General features: G+C 39.7%; 1 protein-coding gene across 6 annotated transcripts in view; it reads right to left on the bottom strand.

Annotated features, from left to right (window-relative positions):
- Nucleotides 1-873: 873 nt before the first annotated feature.
- The window catches only part of PDLIM5 (PDZ and LIM domain 5), a 125296-nt gene continuing 105512 nt past the window's right edge, over nt 874-20657 (bottom strand). For all 6 annotated transcript variants that reach the window (XM_041484285.1, XM_041484283.1, XM_041484288.1 and 3 more), the window contains 5 exons: nt 17475-17649; nt 10271-10451; nt 9142-9262; nt 4889-5004; nt 874-4274 (listed from right to left, as the gene is read on the bottom strand). In XM_041484285.1, the coding sequence (XP_041340219.1) occupies nt 4185-4274; nt 4889-5004; nt 9142-9262; nt 10271-10451; nt 17475-17649 (683 nt within the window). In that variant the 3' untranslated portion in view covers nt 874-4184. The remainder of the gene's footprint in view (nt 4275-4888; nt 5005-9141; nt 9263-10270; nt 10452-17474; nt 17650-20657) is intronic.

The raw sequence follows: 20657 nt of genomic DNA, 5'->3' as shown, positions 1-20657 counted from the left end.
TATTTCCTTGGACAGTGTCAACTTAGGAAAAATATTAAACCCTTCCAGAGAAACAGTGCAAAGTATTCTAGACAGGCAGCAGAATGGAGAAGGACAGCAAATAAACAGTAACTGGCCAATATAAGTTTTACATTGTTACACATTCTACAGCATTCAACACAGTATTCATACCTTTCCATCCATCTTGAGAAAAGGTGAAGAATCAGAGACTCACCGAGGTTGGAAGGGACCTTGATTAGTCCAAGGGCTGTATCCAGTTGGGTATCTCCACGTAGAGAGACTCCACAATCTCTCTGGGCAACCTGTGCCAGTGTTTACCATCCTCACAGTTGTCCTCTCACTACATACCAAACATGGCTGTTTTCTTGACTCCCCTGTGCAGGTATTTGTAGACATTGATGGGGTCTCCCCTGAGTCCTCTCTTCTCCAGGCTGAGCAGTTCCAGCTCTCTCAGCCTCTCCTTGTATGATGCATGCTCCATGCCCCTCACCACCTTCCTCGCTCTTTACTCCAGTACAGCCGTATCTCTGGAACTGGTGAGACCAGCACTGGACTCAGCTCTCCAGATGGGTCTCACCAAGGCTGAGCAGAGAAGGATAACTTCTCCCATCTGCTGGCAATCCTCTGCCTAATGGACCCCAGGAGGCCGCTGGTCCTCCGTATCTCAGAGGAGCTATCACTGGCTCATGGTCACCTTGGTGTCACCAGGACTCCCTGGTCCTTCCCTGTAAAACGAAGCTAAAAAACCCATAAAACCTGGACAATGAGCAGCTCAAATGCTATCTATTCCTATGTACAATTATGGCTTTCCTTTACTGGCTATGTTTAAGGAAAAGAAAGTATCCAACAACCACAAAACTGAAGACAGAGAATTTCAGGTTTTGAGTAGGGTTTATTTGCTTGTTATGTTTTTCAATTGTAATTAAATTTGCAAATGTGAACAGACAAAATTTAATGCCAAAGATTATTAAACACAAGCAAAGAAATCACCAGGATTTAACAGCTGGTATTTTAGCATAAAACAATGTTTGCAAAGCAGCTGGCATGGCTAGATGATGCAAGTAGCTCTGTGAAGAAATAGGTACACAATTAACAGACCAGCACACACTGAACCACAACTCAACTCCTGCTTTTATGTTTATGGCATTGTTATATTAAGCATTTATATTTACATGTAATCCTGAATTATTTCATTACAACTTATTGAAGCTGTCATCATGGATCAATTATTCACTTATAAAGACATTCTACCTCCAGAGAGAGTTAAGCCAAATTCTCTCACAGGCAGTTTTGGAAGAAAAACAATGACTGACTGAAAATGCATGTAAAGATCTACACTAGTTAGGTTACTAATATATTTGTCCTGACTCATTCCCTCATAACATGAATGCTATATGTGTGTTGTGTGACAAGAAGTTGGGAATCCCACTAAATCCCCAAGCGATTTTTTGCTATGTCAAGTCTGCATTCAAATACACATTTATAATTATGTCTCTCAATGCACGTGCATATGTGTGCATCTAGAAAAAATTGTATTTGAACACACACACTCAGACCCCAAAAGATTCTAGAGGTAAAGGCAGGCTTAAAATAAAACAAAGTAATACCAGGATGAAATAGTTCTAAACAACAACAACAAAAAAAGGTAATAAATATTCAGTGAGATATATGGCATTATTATAAAGTGCTCTACTAAAATCTCACTTATTAAAATAACAATAAAAATTATGTTCCTTTTAATTGATTTATTTAATTTGGTAAAGCCATTAAATATTCATTATCTATCAGTGACTATGCTTCCTTTAAAATTTTAAACAAATAGATAAAAGCAGAAATTAAAAGGCAAAGCAGCTAAATGAAGCAGTTCTATTGGAGCCTTTCAGGCTTTTGTCCTCAAATTCATTAACAACTGCAAAATTTCAAACCCTAGAGCATATTAAAAATAAAATTCCAATAAAAATTATGAAGCTAAACAAAATTTAACTGGATTTTAAGGACAATGACAAACTGAGAAGTTTTTATCCTACGTTAAAAATGCAAGATTTGAATCGCAGAAATTACGGAACGCCTTTTCCTGTGCATTTCTCCCTCTTTCCTCACACATGTGCAATAAAGCTCCACTGAAACCTAGTTCGTAGGTCTCAATTCCTCCACATTCCACTTAATTTTAAAAGCAACCTGGCTTATATGCTACTGTATCTTGTCCAGTCTGCTTCCACCCTTCTGATTTTCAGCCAAACTCACAAAAGGGTAGATCTACAAGAGTGTAAACATTTTAAACAGCTTTATACCGTACCACCAAATTTCTTATTTACCAACATTCATCAAATTTACTAAATTTCTTCTGTACCACTGGAAGTTAAAAAAGAAATGTGGTAATATTGAGCAAAAACAACTTCAGGAAATAAAGTGAAACAGCCCCACAATGTGAACGTGTTTCACTGAATTAATAAAAAGCCAAATATATTTTCATATTTCAGTACAGCAATTTTGAGATTTTTCCCACCTCTTTTGCTGATGTTCCTCATTACAATTGCTTTACTCAACCATAGCAAATTTTTTTTTTTACTTTTTTATCCACGGTTTTATGGATAAAATTATCCCTTGAATCAGTAAAAAAACCCACCCCACAACAACAAAACCACTAAGTGGTTATTTTTAATGTCTATTAGAAAGAGCACTAAAGACTAACAATTCAGCTCTGACACCCCAGTTGAATCAAACAGCATGTAAATTCGGTTTCCTTCAGGAATCTGCTCTGGTCCCAAGAGAGACCAACCCCTTCACTACTGAGCAATTCTGCTGAAGCAAATTCACCTGTGCAGAGTAGCACATCTCCTCCCTGGCTGCTGCAATTGCTCCAATTAAACCAGTTAAGCCCTAATTTGAAGCTAAGGGGGACTGAGCTGGTGCACTGGTCTTGTGCTGCCTCTCTGTGTGGATGCAAAATTCCTATCAAGCCACAGAATCAGCTGATCTGGCTAGCGGCAAATGCATAATGACAGCATTGTCTCTCTGCTCCCTTGCCAGATCTGAGAGGTACTGAGCTGCTTAAACCAATGGAATATCATTTAACAATACATTCCCTACATCTGGAAGAAAAGAGAAAAATAAATCCTTAACTAATAAAAATCCTAACAGCTGAGCAAGAAAGTTTTCAGTAGGCTACCTGGCACACCACCAATATACATATTCATGAGCTACATGGTAAAGAATGTACTGAGAAAAAACCAATGTCCTCAGCTGCACTTCAGCAGCTTCCCTCATTCAACACCAGAATCTCATATTCTGGATACAAAACGCTGTTACCTGCAGATTCAGAACAATTTCCCCTTTACAAGGCACTTAAAGCTACCTAAAACCTGAACTGCAAACAGAAGAATTGAAATTTCATGCTCCCTTAAGATTTGATCCAACATTTTCATTCTATCAAACACACCCTCAGCAGCAGGGGGTTTTGGCTAGTGTTCTGGTAGTACATGAGTTACAGAGAAGTATCCCATTTATGTTTTAAGTGGCATCTTCTAAATAATCTTTTTACCTGCATAGCCACTTAAACGCTTTGTAAAAACCTCTGTCCCTTGCAAACCCACCAGAAATTCAAGTGCAAAGGCACAGGTACGTGGAATCATGTAGGAAGTTTCCTGTACACGAATATCAGATTTTAAAACAATAAGTAAATTTGGAACTATATATTTTGTGTAATCTCATCTTTACTTTGAGTACTTTTTAATGGAGTTTAGCTGCAATACTTCTGGACACACTTTAAAAACATCACTGAAATAAAGTGATCTGGATTGCTGAATCCAATCTCCTTGTATTTGTTGAATAGCAGCAAGACTGAGACCTCTAATACCAGGTATTTACTTTTACAGATGCTTCACTTCTCATGATGAAACTGATAAATGTGGTCATAAAATCATGAAATACAGTAATGTCCAAAGCGTAGAGAAAAAGACACTCTAATTGTCTGGCTTGGGTGCAATTCCTGATACCTTTCTTTTTATGAAGCAAAATCATAAATGATAAACACTGAAAAAGTAGTGTACAATCCTTTCTGCAAGTTTCCACATCGCTTTTACATTTTAGAAAAATTTGGCATAAATAATTTTAACCAGTTATTGAACATGGACATTTTAACCTTTCTGCTCAGTACATTTGTTACACAAGACGAGCTCCAAGTTTCAGATGTTGATAGAGTGGGCGTGTTTCTTGCACAGTGGCTTGTCCTTCTTGGAGAAGAAAGTCTGGCCCTCCAAACTGTCACTACATACCTGAAATGGGGTAAGAAACAAAAGAACACCCAGTTCAGATGGATTATTCAGAATTCAAAATGCCAAATCATGGTATTGTTCTATGCACAAATATATTCAGAGTAAGAATTACCTATTTTTTTTTAGGAATCTTCTTTTCATGTAATATTAGTGGATGGTGTAAGTATAACCTTTTTTGAGACAAGAGGTGCTTAAGTGTGAGCACAGTTAGATTCAGAATTCAAGGAAAAAAATCCCAATCATTAATATTGGGGCTTCTCTTTAAGGTTTTTTTGGTCATACAGTATTAGCAAGCAATACCTTGGCTACAGCGTCCTTATGCCAAAAGCACTCTTACTACTTTGGAAACACAGCCCATTTCCTTACGACCTTCCACACTTACTGCGAGGAAGTAAATGTTGAGGGTCAAATGCTGGGGGACAGGGCTGCAATCCAGGACACCTTTGCTCACACCCGTGCCAAAGGCTTACAATAGCAACATACCTTCCAAATAACTGGGAAAGCACTTTTTGTTCGGGCTCAGGGGATTGAGGGAGGTTAGAGCTGTTAACTCCCATATGGGTCAGGCTAGCACTGCTGCCAGGTTTGTTTAAAGGCAGACCAGCTTTACTTACGGAGCATACAAAGCAGGTGTCATGCCAAGTGTGGCCCAGGGCTTCAAGAAACCTGTCTCCAGCTTCAATGGGGAATTCACAGCCGTGGCACATTGTACCAAAGAGGGCATAGTAATCTGCAAAGAGATACAAACAGCTTTTAAAGCATATGCAAAAAAGTAGGACTGACCCTTTGAGAGCTTTGCTCTTTCATTGGCAATAGATTTGGACTTGTTGAGCTTTATTAGACTGGGTATACTGAATAAAGAGCTCGTAGATTGAAAGCCTGGGATGTTGACTTCTTGCTAATTCATTCTCTTCCTTGTCCTTTCAACTGGGCAATACTTCCATCTTCCTGGTGTTTCATTTCCTTGAGATCCACAGTGGGCTGGAGTGGGGGAAATGCACTCCTTGAGTGAACCACGTGAACTCTACATGCTCCATATGTTCTCTCCAACTCTGCTTTGAAACCACACCCCAGCTGTTCACACTAAGACTTCTCAGAGAGTAATGAACTCCGACCTACATTCTGGTGCAATTTTTGCCCCAGAGTGCACTACTCAAAACTATGTAATCATTAGCCTTCTGTCCTAATTAGAGTCTAGAAATTTGGATCATCAGAATATCTTTCCAGTCACTGAAGTACGTTACATGACTTTTAAAAACACCAACAAAACAAAACCCCAAAACAAACCAAAAAACCCTTCCTCTCCATTACTATGGAGAAGCTTCTCCAGCAATCTCAGGGAGTGGGGACTAAAACAAATAGCATTGAACCATTCATTTTCCTCAGCCCAAGTTGTCTGGTCTTTTTCACTTATTTCAACTCTCAAACACCCCATTCTAGGAAGCAAATGTTTTATTCCTGCAGAGACAGCAGTAGCATTAGTGCTATAACATGAGAGAATTTGGGACCAGCACACTACCATGGCAAACATGCCATGCAACATTATGACTTCATAAGATGAACTGCAGTCAAAGTGACAGCCATGATGAAGCTTTGGACTCCCATCTACCAGCAACAGAGTGTTACTACCATAGTAACGCTCTGCCTCTAACAGGGAATTTAGATGCCAGGGGTCGTTTTCAAAGGAGAATTATAAAGGGTGGGAAACTGGGTAGAAGTGGATTTTGTTTCTCACCTAGACTGTACACATCTGCTGAAGCTCTAATGCTTATTGAAGCAGAGCCCACAGAGGATCATCAGATGTCAAGCCCAAAAGAAAAGTCCTGGTTTTGTTTCCTAAGATAGTGTTTTGTATGATGACCTCCCTGAAAATGAATCATCATAGGAGACATCTCAACAGGATGGGGAACACAAGTGCTCCAGAATAGCAAAGCCCTTGATAGCTGCCAGTGGCAAGAAACTGCTTCACTGATCACCTCCATTAATCCATGCTACTGGAATGAATTTTTAAGTGTTTAAGAAGAAATAAAAATAAAAACATTAAATGGTAGGACAGACCTGTGCAAAACCCCTGAAGAACACGGTCTTGTGACCGTATTCTTTCAGTTCTTTATATTTGTGGTCATACAGAATCTTACTGATATTTTCCTGGTGCCAGCAGTTAAAACCTTTTGTAAGTTGGCCTGTGGTTGTGTTGATAAGTTTATTGGCTTTTCTTCTGAAGAAAGGGAAGTAGATAAGGCAGAATGAAGGGCATCAGCTTTCTTTTGCATGCTTGAATTGCGATACCACAGAAGCCTTCCAAGGCAGGCTTTTTACATAGTCACATATCAGTGCTTCCTGCACACAGCATTTTCAAAACTAGGCTACTAACTCTGCCCTTAAAAAATATTCAAAGTTGTAGATATACAGACTTTTATGTTAATTTTAGCCTCAACATCTAAACCCAGAACATTCTGCAGATTAATCCCCCTTTAATACTAATAGCTGATGCTGTTATAATTTCAAATACAGATTTAAAATTAGAACTCTCCTTTGCACTAGGAAGAAGGAAAGTTGGCAGTGACATTTACTCCTTATTTCTTTAAAATTAGTCATAGACTCATAACTCCAGCTGGATTGAAAGTCTTTGAAAAATTAATATAACTCAAATTAACATCTAGTTAGTGAGCCAGAGCCATTACAAAGTATCACTTCCAATAACACCTCACAGATTGTGTCTGCATTAACTTGCACTAGCAACTTTTTATTTCAGAAATAAACTTTGTAAGAAGTGCAGTACACTTGACATCTCACCACAGTTTTTTCTGCTTATAGTATAGAAAAAGGCACATTTTGCACAGGAATTGTAACAGTAGCACAAATCAATGCACTGCACGACATGAGGGTCATTTGGTGGCAGGAACAAGAATTGAACCTTAGGAGAACAAATCCTGTCATGAGCTTTCCACCCAAAGGGGAGTTATTGATTCCTCCAGTACTATTTTTGAATCATCAAATGGTTTCAGGATTAGGGGCTTCACATGGCTTCAGGATGAAATTTCACCATGCTGTCACACTGGAGGATGCCACTCGTATACCCATTTCCTCTGCTGCTCCACAAATTCAATAGGAGCAACACCCTACCCTACATTTGTCACCAAGTTAGCAATAACCTACTGTGTCCTTTTGTATCAGCCAACATCTCATTAAAGCAGCTCTTACAAGAGAAATTTTGGATAAACTGGCCTACTTCCCTCATGCTTACAGTACCTAGCACTCTCCCTGGCATCCACTGTGAACAACTTTGGGATCAGAAGGAAATCTAAGCTCCAAAGAGGTCATTAGAATTTCATGCTAAATCTTTTCTGGTCAATCCACTTCTACATCTAGTGAAACTGCATTGTTCCTAAGAGTAGAAGGAAAACCATAATAAGAGTCCAACTGACAGTTCCAACACAGCATGCACTGTGAAAACAGATAGTTTTCACACAATTTTGTCTCTTCCATTCTGTGGGAATTGTTTTACAAATTGTTTATTTCTTTCCTAGCTCAGAGAAGTACATGGAAAGTTTTAAGTGAACTAGAAAACCAACTTAAATAAAAACTGTTCATAATAATAGGCTGACAAGAGGCTCAGCATGGCCTGGCAATGTGCACTCACAGTCAAGAAAGCCAAATGTATCCTGGGTTACACCACAAGAGGAGTGGCCAGCAGGCAAGGGAGGGATTCTGAACCATCTACTTTCACTGGAAGTCCTGCATCCAGCTATATGGCTCCCAAGAGGGCATGGATGTGGACCTGCTGGAGCATATCCAGAGAGGGTCACACAGATGCTCCGAGGAATGGAGCACCTCTCCTTTGAGGAAATGCTCAAAGAATTGTGGTTGTTCAGCCCAGGAGAAGAGTAGGCTCCAGGCAGACCTTACAGCCCCTTCCAGTACCTGAAGGGGGCCTAGAGGAAAGCTGCAGAGGGACATTTTACACGGACAGGTAGTGATAGGACAAGGGGGAATAGCTTTAAGCTGAAAGAGTACATTTATATTGGATAATAGGAAGACATTTTTTTTACTGTGAGGGTGGTGAGGCACTGGAACAGGTTGCCCAGAGCAGTTGCGGATTTCCCATTCCTAGAGATGTTCAAGGCCAGCTGGATGGGGCTTTGAGCAGCATGGTCTAGTGGGAGGTGTTGGCCGAAGGGTTGGAACCAGATGATCTTTAAGGTCCCTTCCAACCCAAACTATTTTATGATTTTATAAAAAATGTTATGATTAGCTGAAGTGCTAAAAACCAATCCAGAAATGCTCTGAGAACTTGTAGGCCACATTGTTCATTTAATATTGCTCATCAGGCTTTCAAGTGCTCTAATTTTATCATTGTATTTTTCCCCTAACAGTTTTTTTATCCTTGATCCTGCAAAAAACTACCTGGACAGACTGCTTACTCTTGGAAGCCCCTCAGGCTGTGAATAAGGCTATTCAGAGAAAACCACACTACTCCACTGCCATTTGCTTGTGTTTGGTAAATAAGCAGATTCACATAAACTTCAGATTACTTTAAAGCCAACCAGAAAGTCACCTTAAAACTAACACTTTGATGTATCACTGATACTCCAGCTGAGGACTTAACAGGAATAGGTAAAAAACAGTGACAAGAAGGCTGTTGCTGCTGAAGCTGATGAAGAAATCCTCACCAACTCCTCCTGCTGCAAACTAAAGTGTCTACAGCAGCAGCTATTGCTTTGAATTGACATATCAAAGTTACGTGAAATTGCTGGAGCGCTTCTAATGTGTAGCTTGAGAAAAGGGAATTATTATTTTTCCCCAACCTGACTGAGCTCTGCTTTCCTGCACAGCTGCAGTAAACTTTGGTTGTGTTGCTTCTTACCCGTCTCACAGTAGGGATCACCATCTTCTAAGTGAAAAACATTATTGCGGATGGGGTTATGACAGGCCACACACACGAAGCAGGAAACGTGCCAAGTTTGTTTCAAAGCATTTATTACTTCCTGTGGGGATTAGAAAAAGTGTTAGGAACACATTATTTCGATGTGATGACTAGAATTGTGGTAGCCATGCCTCCACACTTGATGCATTTCAAGAATACTTCGTTTCCTGCTGCTACTTTGAAAATGGGTTGTGCACACAAGTTCTGCAATGTTAAACTTAATGAGGTGCTTTATTTATGGTACATCTCCTCATTTTTCATGAGCAATCCTTTGGGGTCTTAGGCAGGTTTGACATAGAGTTGAACAAGTTTTAACTCATTTGTTCAAATTCTTAATTTTAATCAGGATCTCACCCATAATGGGCTCCTGAAATAAGAAAAGCAACATCTCTCCCTTTTCTTGAAGTCCGTGAAGAGTTAATCAGAAGACATCACACAGAAAATTACGACTGTTCTGTGCTGTTTTCAAAGATGCTATAGTGCCAAATATGACTTGAGAATTGTGCTGCCAGAGCCCTGCATGACCCCAGTTACACAAGAATGCAGACACATTGCTGTCTGCAGCGAAACAGCAGCCGATCAGCTGGCAGGCTCAAATGAGCAATATCAGTACCCAGTAGGAGAACGTGTTTTTCCATCTACATTAACACTGGGAATATTTCAGTACTTCTCATCTATAGCAAGCAGTGTGTACTTAATGCTCAGTTCACCTAAGGAAGATTTTTTTCTTTTTACTTCCCTCCCCCACTTCCCCCTTTCCATTCTGTGAAAAGCTGCCAATTAAGAGCATGTTGCTCAGGAAAATTTGGTAACATCTTCACAAAAACAGGAGCTGAGCTTAGAAGAGCCAAGGAGCCTATAGCACCTTTTCTCAAAGACATTGAAAAGGTTCAATATTAGAAGATCCAAAGTTTGTATTTTGTATGTGAAGAGAGCAGAAAAGGCGTGTCAAGAGTATATTTGAAAGAATGCAGACTGGGCCAGGTAAAATGGAATTCCATAGCAGAGAAAAACTGAACACTGTGATTATTGTTCCCACCAAAGAACAGGCCACTTGCTGGTCACTTACCCCAAGGATCTTCCTCTGGCACTTTGAACACTCAGGGGCAAAGAACTTCTCATAGCAGACCTCACAATATAGCATCCCTTTCTCTTCCACAAATCCTATGTACGCCATGGAGGTTTTGCAGTGGGCACAATTAAACTCCTCTGGATGCCATGACTTTCCCAAAGCCACCAAGAAGGGTCCTCTGAGGAGAAAGAAGATACATAGTCAACAAATGCACCTGGGCTGGCTCCTGCAAAAGCTGTTAATAGATTTATCTGCAATAGCTCTCTGCCATTACTACACAGTTCACACAATACATTGCTCCATCCCTCTTTCCTCCTACAGGCTCTAAGAAAGCTCCAAGTGCTGTCTGTATCCATCTCCATTGAACTCTCTTCTAGAAATGCCTGCCCACAATAAACACTAATTCTTTTCACTTCACTGCATTTCAGAAATCTTATTTTAGAACTACATTAAAACTACAGCGCTGAAGTGTCTGCTAGGGAAGTGAAGAAGAATGTTTTCCATGTTCCCAATTCCACCAATTGCAAAAAGATATTTGACTCAGTGACATGATCAGCTCTCCTATAGTCTGCATTTGTATTGAGACTACAAATACAAGCAGACTTGACCTCACCAGGAGCAGATAACATCAGTTTCTTCTCAGACAGAAATTAAATTGCTGTCCCTATCCAACAAGTTTCTTACAGGATAATCCATCCTAGTCATAGGAGGATTTTTTTGTACTAAAATAGGTCCATTTTTTCCCAAACACGCAGCTTCCTCTATCATTTGCAGATGCAAAAAAGCTATATTTTTAATACCATTTGTCTGGTAAATGTAATGTAGTTAATAAGGAAATAAATGTATCCATTTTTCAGTCAACGAAAAAATCTCAGTTTGTAACTCATGAATCCCAGGTATATATCATTGTCTCTATATTCATCTGAAAATATATTCAGTATGTTAATCTCTTTAGTGGACATATTTACTTTAAAGAGGTGCCTCCAAGGCCCCACCAAAACTCAACTTTTCAGAATTTAAGTTTCAGATGAACTTTGTGGTTCATCTCCCTCACCAGATTTCCTGTTTTTCCAACACCAATAAAGATGTAATTCTTTCAAGTACTGAAAAGTGAAAAGATGTAATTCTTACTTTTTTTTTTCTGATCTAATGCTGCACTTAAAAAACCCTGAAAGGTACTAATATGACCATCTGCTGCCAAACATTTTCTTGGAAATCAAGTAACCTACAAGAACATTTTTGTGTAAGATTTTCATATGAACAAAGCAACAGCAATAAAGGAAAAAAACCCCACACAAACAAGAAAAAATCCAAATAACCCCCCACAGTCCACCTTGAAATTTGCTTATGTTGACTCTAAAATAAAAATATAAGTGGGCTGAGGACAGAGAACAATTTCATCAAGGATAGAGTATAAAGACTGTAATTTCTCTTCTACATTTTCTCTGGCGACACGGTATTTTCAGCAGGATGAGAAGTCCAAGACAAGGGACTCAGACTTGGGATAGACTCAAAGGTTTAGGGTAACCCAAAGACCTTGTAAGGTGATGAACATCCTCAGTCTGGGCCAGTTTCTTCTATTTATTCTCCCTGTTTATTGGAGGGAACAGAGTGAAAAAGGGCTCCTGAAGAGAAGTTTTAAGGAGGGAGCTGGGGCTGAGTGCAGCTCTCCAGCCCGTCTCCCAGCGGATGTCTGAGCAGTGCAAACACTGCCGACCTAACCCGATACCCTCCCACTGCTCTACAAGCACCTTTTTACATCAATGCCCTCTCAGTTATGTACTGATCAAACAATACAAGCCCTTATGTACAACAAAGTGCCCTCAGAGCGCCATGTCAGCACAGGCTAATTTAACAGATTCATTAACACAGGGCTGACACTAAAGACGCTCTCCCAGCTCCAGGTAGGATTGAGTTTCTGGCCATCTGCACTGAAATGACAGGCTCAGCTCTGCAATGGGAAGCAGGCATGCCAGCAACAGGAGGAGAAGGAATTTTTACATCTGCTGCATTTAGCTCTCCAGAGTTTACAGCCCTGATGTGTTGAGGTCAGCCATTCAGGACAGTGCGCAGGAACGCAGACGGACCAGGAACAGCCTGAGAGCGCTCCTAGGGAGTTCCTCTCCCAAAGCCCCCAGACAGCTGGGGCTGTGCCCTGCACAACGTCTACGAGGTGTTCCATTAGTGCACTGGCTCCCTGTGCACACATGTCCAGAAGAACACTTTCTAAATACAATTTTACTTTCAATCAGGCCGCAGTTTAAACATGTCAAGCTGATACTGTGGCTTAATGACTCCTTCAACTTAAAAGCTGCCCAAAGCACATGGAAGAAAAAAAAAGAAAAAAAAAAAAAAAAAAAAAAAAAATCCACCCCTGCCATGTAAAATACACTAAAACATGATATTCAGAACTTGGAGGTGTTCCCAGTCTCTGCATAATTTTGCCATCAAAATGATAGCTTCCAGTAATGAATGTATTTAATTCCTCTATTAATTTGAAAAGGACTTTAAAGCCCCAATTTGAGTAAGGGGCAGTATGCCCACTCTCATGCAATATGATAGAAGTAGCTAGGGGCATGCAATGCTAGGAAGATGTCTGTAGATTCTTCATCCTTCATTTGTTCCCCATTTAATACCAAAACCAATAAAAATCCCACATGCCTCCATCAACTAGAACATATTTGTAAAAGCAGTGCTAAAATCCCACATTCCTACTGCCTAAATGGGATATGGGATGACCCAACTGGCAACAGTTGGCTATGAATGTGCCTCTGCCCCAGGCTACTTTGACATGCTAAGCATTTCTGAACAAATTTCTGGCATTACCACCTAGATCACGTGAACAGAACTCAGAGATGAAAACAAACTAATAATTTATTTATTATTTCTTGGAAAGAAATTCTGATTGATTTACAAGAGTATTTGCAGAATCTAATGCTCTAAAGGTACATGATTTTAGTAGTCACCTCAGACATCTGGGTTCTGCATGCAACAATGATATTGGGGCAAACTGAAAAGAGAAGTGAGTAACTTAAAGGAAACAAGTGCAACTTCAATGACTTAACGCTCATAACTGACTATAACTTCATCAGTATGATCATGATGTATTTTATTAATATGCCAGTAATTTAGTTTCTCATGTGGCTTTTATTATGCTAATAAGCCAGAACTGAAATTTGGTGGTAGAGAGATCAAAAAGGCTTTCCACATCTGCTAGGAAGGCCAATCACTTCACAGTTAACCATACAGCAGTTCTACATTCTTGGAAGTTCCTTCTTCTCCTCCCCTGGAAGTGCCACAGTATACAATTTGTGTACAGGAGATGCTGAAGGGAAGCACCATTTGTACTTCTTCCTTTGTAGTTTTTTGCCTTTAAAAACAATTAAGCTTTATGAAAAGGTGATAAAGCCAAGGCATCATTCACAGCAGCCATGCCAAAGAGTATGTTCTCAATGGCAATCCAGAGAAAACACATTTGGACTTCAAAGGAAGAGCCAACTCTGCAGTGCAGAACTTGGTAAGGCTGTCTGGGAACCAGAAGTCTTCATCAGGAAATGCCAGAAGTCTGCCAGACCATCACAGCAAGTAGATCAAGAGAAATTTAGTTTGCCTCCAGCTTTGATTCTTTTAGACATGGAAAGAAAAGCTTACTTAATGAAGCTTTGGAAAAAACTGGAACCTTCAGACAATCACTGTGTGAATAATTGAAGATATATTAAAAAGTTATAAGGTATCTCTAAAAAAGGTTTTGGCTCATCCAGCCATGGTTATTCTATGCCTGAGTGTAAAGTAACCAACTCCAGAATGCATTTTGGCTTCAAAACAGATGTACAATGCAATGCCATTTGATCCTCCTCCTACCTTTTCATAGGTAAAGCTACCACTGAGGGCATGAAGTGTAATTATGCTAAAACTTGAACTCAAAATGCCATTGCAGTCTTCCACATCCACTGTATGCTGCGAACATGAGGCATATTTGGCATTGATTAATGCACATCAACTCATCTGGGAACACTTGCTTTTAATAATTGAGCAGTCATTTAACATATGAAGAAATATAAGGATTTAAACACCACCAGCAAATTACAAAGAAGTCAGATGTGGGTACCAATTACTATTCATGAAAAGGTGTCACTTACAAGAGGTGACAATGGCTTAAGTACAGTCAAGTGGGGACTCTGCAGTTTGCCCTCACTATCCACTAAGGAGTAAATGTTGCTCCACAGACCAGAAGACTGCCCTGCTTAGAGGGCAGCAGCTCATCTCTTTTTTGTGATCAAAATGGGGGAGTGGGGAGCAGCAGAAAGTGATTTAAGAGCCAAGAGGAGAGGGGAACTGTTCAGGACTGAGACCTCCCAGTACAGAGCACCAGCACACCCTGATAAACCACAACTGCTGTAAAATACAAGGAAGCCTATTGTATGAAAGATGCAGCATATAGTGCACTTTGTGTTTGGTTTAAAACTAAAATAACAGCACAAAAAAGAAAATGAATAGTTTCTTGCATGTTATTTACTGGACACAAACCAAATCCCAGAGAGCAAAAAGGATAGAACACTAAAAACAAATAGAATTATTATATGGGCCAAACTATTCAAGGAATCAGATGAATCTCATCCCAAAAATAAGTACTCTTTTTCTGATATTACTCTCTGATTTTTCAATGAAGGAAAAAAACTGGAATAAGATGTATAGGTGCACCTGTGTTGGGAATGTGTGTAAGTATTTTCTATTGCTTCAAGGGGGTTAGGTTCATATATTTTTATTTTATTTCCTTGATGTATCCAGTGAAAGTAGGAATAACGTTTCCAAAACATCACAGATCCATTAGTAGAGTCCTGTAAAATTAACCCCAGTGCTAACTGAACTGGTAGTGAACTACCACAACAGAAATCTCACGGAAACAAACAAGCTGGACTCAGTTTACCCCTAAAGATAAGTGACCTGCATTGGCTGGTTCTGATGTAGAATCCAAGCCAGGGCTCAAGAGGCTACAAAAACCTGCAGTGGAAAGGCTGATTTTCTATTATAATGAATGAAAATTACACAGCTCATGGATTCCCTCATTTTTCAGAACTTCCTAATCAATAAAATCTCTTTCTTTAATCTTGGTGAAACATAATGCAGGCTCTCTTATTTTGTCCACTGAAAACATGGGATATAGATAAATAAATTTTAAAATACTATTAAAAAAACATTACTTTCCCCTTGTAGTTAAACAATCCAAATGACTGAATAAGCAAGAAGAAAACACTTTGGAAGAATGCATTTTTTTTTCAATAATCCTATGAGATTTCTATTTTAGGGAAAATAAAATGCAAGGTGCATAAAAACAAAGATGATTTGCACACTGGCAATAAAAGCAATTACAATTCCCAGAATGAGACAACCATGACTAATTGTCAGAAACCACTGACTGAACAATGCAACCCAGATTCAATTCTTCCTCCATACAAAATTCTGGCTAATGGTAGCATATCTTATGGGATCAGCAGAACTTATTTAACTTAATCTCTATTTGCAAACTTGTCTTTGTGTTGTACCCATGTCATACAAGTCAAGGACAATAGCTACCATAATGTCCAAAGGCCAGGGAGCCATAAGAGAGCTCGAAATCCAGCAATACAGGAAATTATTATCAATCCAGTCCTAGTAATTGTTGAAACATCCCTTGCTTTTCTTCTTCTCAGTTAGAAACTACACTTTAGAAATCAACATTAGTCTTTCTAAGGCTATGCTCTCTGTTTGGTTTCCAATCAGCTAATAGTCCCAATTCTATTGCAACAGGTGTATACATGAAAACTAACTTGCTTACTTTTCATTGGTCTTACATTTACTCCATTCCATCCAGCTTTCTGGTTCTCTATAAAATGGACTGTGAGACAGTGATTGTTAACAGTTCACAATATTTTTCCTCCAAAGTAGTTTCACTCTTGGTTTTGTTAGATAACCCACACATGAAAACAGTGTTCTGCATTACCAAAATAAAGCCTTAAAACACTTGTGACTAAAGAATCAAGACCCACAAAAGCAAAAGAAAGCCTTGCTGTGAGAGAGGCTGCAGGATGAACAGAATCATAGTATTCTTTAGGTCGGAAAAGACCTGTAAGATCACACAGTCCAACTGTTCATTCAGCACTGCCAAGTGCTAAGCCATGTTCCTAAGTGCCACATCTACACATCTTTTAAATACCTCCAGGATGGTGACCCCAAGACCTCCCTGGGCAGCCTGCTCAAGTGCTGGACAACGCTATTGGTGAAGAAATTTTTCCTACTATCCAATCTAAACCTCCCCATCACATCTTGTGGCTATGTCCTATCACTTGTTGTACATTATTTCCATACTGATAAAAGAATAATAAAAGTACTATTGACTACTGACCTGACTGTAAACCTGCTGACTCCTTTGAACCAACCTCCACATCACTGCAAGCTCCTTTGAGGCAGTTCTAGAGAGGGGTAAGGTCCTCCCTGAGCCTCCTTTTCTCCAGGCTGAACACCCCCAGCTCCCCTCAGCTGCTCCTCATAGGATTTGTGCTCCAGACCTTTCCCCAGCTCTGCTGACCTTCTCTGGACATGCTCCAGCATCTCAATGTCCTTCTGGTAGTGAGTAGTCCAGAACTGGACACAGGATTTGAAGTGTGGTCTCCAGTGCTGAGTACAGAGGGACAGTCACTGCCCTGGTCCTGCTGGTCACACTTGCTGATACAGGCCAGGATGCCACTGGCCTTCTTGGCCACCTGGACACACTGATGGCTCATGTTCAGCTGCTGTTCATCAGCATCTCCAGGTCCTTTTCAGCCAGGCAGCTTTCCAGACACTCTGTCCCAGCCTGTAGTGATGCCTTGGGTTGTTGTGACCCAAATGAAAGACACAGGACTTTGCTTTACTGAACCTCATCAAACTGACCTCAGCCCATTGATCCAGCCTGTCCAGATCCCTCTGCAGGGCCTTCCCACACTCCAACAGAGCAACACTCCTGCCCAACTTGGTCTCCTGCAAGTGTGACTAAGTATGCTCTTGATCCCAGTCTGGACCATTGATTAAGATATTAAGCAGGACATGCTCCAATACAGAGCCTGGGGAGCAGCCCTGGTGGCCAGTGGCCAGCTGGATTTCACTCATTCATCATCACTCTCTGTGCCTGGCCCTAGAGCCAATTCTGCACACCCCAGAGTGTCCCCAGCAAGCAGACACACACCTGATGACCTGGTTACAGTGTGCACACATGGGAGTGCGCTTCCCCGCTGGAATATGCTCCGCTCGCTGAACCAACGTGTCTTGCTCATTTAGCTGAGGTGTTGTTGCAGCTTTTTCACTCGGGGCAGTTGTTCCAGGTGACTTAATACTGTTTGATGTCCATCCACTGAGAGGAGCTGGAAAAAGAATGCCAAAAGCTTTTAGAGGACCATCTTTCAGTACCAAGTAAATTAACTTGAAACACAAGCAACCAACAGCATTTGCCTAACATCATTGTCCAGTGTATACCTGCCTCCTTAAAGGAACATATTAAAAAGCACTCATTTTCCCCTCCTCCTCCATTAAGTTACCAAGAAAGTCCTACCTACTTTATGAAATGTCTGTGAAATAACACAGAATGGTTTTGGCTAACTTGGAGAGGTAGTGGACAAATTTTAACATGTTGAAGAAGTTAGGTAAAAGAATATACAATCTGTGAAGGCATTTTTTTGTTTTAGATACAAAAGCTGAAGCCAAGAACATCAGTATATGAATAGAGGCAGGAGAAAATGACATACCTACTCAAAAAATTTCACAGTGAGTGCAATAGATCATACATCATTACTAACATGTTAAACAAGAACATGCATTCAATACAACATGTGTAGGAACTTAAACTAGAGAACTGTAAATGCAAAATTCATTTCTACATTGAAATTAAACACTGGTCTGGATCAGTTGATTCTGCCAATCTGAAGCACTCCAAAGGTCATGTTCACATCCTCCTTATAAAAGTATGACACAAATAAAACCCTGACATTTTCAGAAATGTATACACTACACACTTCCATGTGTACTCAGGGTTTCAGAGCTGGAGAACAGACATAAGCTTTTATGGAGTTTGAGAAATGCATTTACAAAAACAAAAGGCACAACTGATACTGTTTTAAGGGTAGTGAAGAAACAAGCAGTCCTGTGCTTTTCTTTTCCCTCTATTGATATTATGTACCTTGGTAACGTACAAGATACAACAACATGGGTTTATGGGAGCAGTTATTCCTGTCAAGAGGAGGTGTCTTTCTTTTTCAAGTACACTATAAAAAAGCCCACATTTCCATAGCCTTTTGTTTGCAACCACAGGCAAAAGAAACCTGGAGTGTTTACTTGGTGCCCTGTCTTTAGTGCAGCCTCGCTAAACCTTGTAAATTAAGGAGTGAAATTAAGACCTGAGTGGAAACTTAGAGACAAACAACCAAGCAATGACCAAGACACCAGACAGTGCAGGATGATGCTACTGCTGCAAAGATACAGCTCCCCAACACCAGAGTCAAGGCGTTGGTATGAAGCTTTGCCAAAAATCTAGTTTGTGGAGCTGTGAATCTTTGTGCTATTTGTCCTCTCTTGTTTTTCATTTCTTCCAGGGAAAAAAAGAAAAATTGTTTCTCTTCATCTCCATTAATGTAATGCTCATCAGCCTCTGTCACACAGAAAAGTTGCAAGTACTTTTCAGGCAAAACACTGCATTCCCTGCTGAAAGAGAAATGCCATACTAATTCACAGAGAAGACAGATTTAAGCAACACTGAACCCAACAAAAATGCCAATATTGTGCTATTTACAGATTATAGCCAAGCACTATACAGTTTAATCAAAATATTACCATGAACTTTAGCAATCGCCTCCTCTACTCACATGTAGGCTAATACATCTGGAAGAGAAATCCTGTTTAACACCAATGCTTTTGTACTGTAATTAAACTTGGTATTAACCTGCTGATATGGGCTCAATATCTACTTTTGCTTACTCTTTCTGTGTATGAAGAAGAAATATACTCCTATATCTTTTTTTTTTTTTTTTTGTTGAAGTGGTTGTTTACAAAAATTTCTCATATCAGATCATTTCAAGACTGACGTATTTTTGGATCCTTTTCAGAACCTGAAGTAGCAAAACGTATAACAATTCATAAGGTTTGCTTATGTTTTATTTTATTTTTTTCTTTTTTAAAACAAGACTATATTTCATGTATGATTAATGAATTTGCAATATCTTGAAAAAATAACATCTTTATTCTTGAAACATTCAACATTCCTGAGCAGAAAGAATTTAGGAATAGAGGCACTTGATCTTGAACAAGTCACTCCGCTACTGTAGCTCACTTTAGATTATAAATGCTGCTAAGCTGAAAACCTAGGAAGAGATAAAAATGAAAAAGGTGGCAGAACAGCTTTGAAGGCATGAACAAAAGTGGTGTTGATTAATAGCACTTTCCTCCTCTGTCATCACACATGGTTTTTCAATTTTCAGATCCTATTTCATGAGAAGACAGGAATACACACTAAACCCAAATCTGTTTGAAGACTGCTTTTGCCATAAATCAAATTGCAACACAGCTTCTAGTGTATCGCTAATTTCTGTTTGGGTTATCTACTGAATCCCAAAGCCCATTCAGACACATCAGCTGTCTTGTTTGCACTGTGTAGTTAAAAAAAGTGTTTCTTGCTTAAGGGGAAAAAAAAAAAAAAAAAAAAAGAGCACAAACATCACAGTTGCTCCCTTTTCTTTGTTCTCATTACAGCTTTCATGATTGCTGTTTTTCTGAATGACGCTTTTCTGAACACTACCTAACTTCAAAGTTACTACTGGCCAGAAGGAGAATTTGTCTATGTAAACCTTCTCTACAAAGCTGTTAGATCAGTCTGAGTTATTTAAAGCACTAAAAAGTGAGAGAAGGAGATAGCCCATCACATTATAACAAAAACTCTCTTTTAAGCAAAACATAATAGAAACCACACAAATTAGTATTGTGTCAAGCAAGAGCTGTGACCTGAGCAACAACAATCTGGGCATTTAGTGTTGAGGACACTCCCTGCCCATGCTCCCAATTTGTACCCCCAGCATTCTCACAAGGATTCTCCTTCTCTTTGCTGGTAACCACATTAAGACTTTGTTGGTCTTGCACAGTCAAAAATCCACCAGTAAAGTACTGTGGTATCTATACTGATAATAAATACCTTATTTGATATACTGGCTCCTTTGTAAACCTTCTACTGTTCTCTAGATTTATTTATTTATTTTTTTTTCACCATAGATCATTCTCCCTTCCTCACTGCTTGATTTGCCTCAGCCTTTTATCTTCCTCATTTCCTTCTGAACACCAGCAGGAGAATAGCTTTTATTGGCCACTTCTGTCTTTCCACAGGCCACAA

Source organism: Pyrgilauda ruficollis, unplaced genomic scaffold (genome assembly GCF_017590135.1).
Source record: "Pyrgilauda ruficollis isolate IOZ18807 unplaced genomic scaffold, ASM1759013v1 scaffold65, whole genome shotgun sequence".
In the NCBI taxonomy this organism is placed as follows: domain Eukaryota; kingdom Metazoa; phylum Chordata; class Aves; order Passeriformes; family Passeridae; genus Pyrgilauda; species Pyrgilauda ruficollis.
This window is presented reverse-complemented; position numbering and strand designations above follow the sequence as displayed.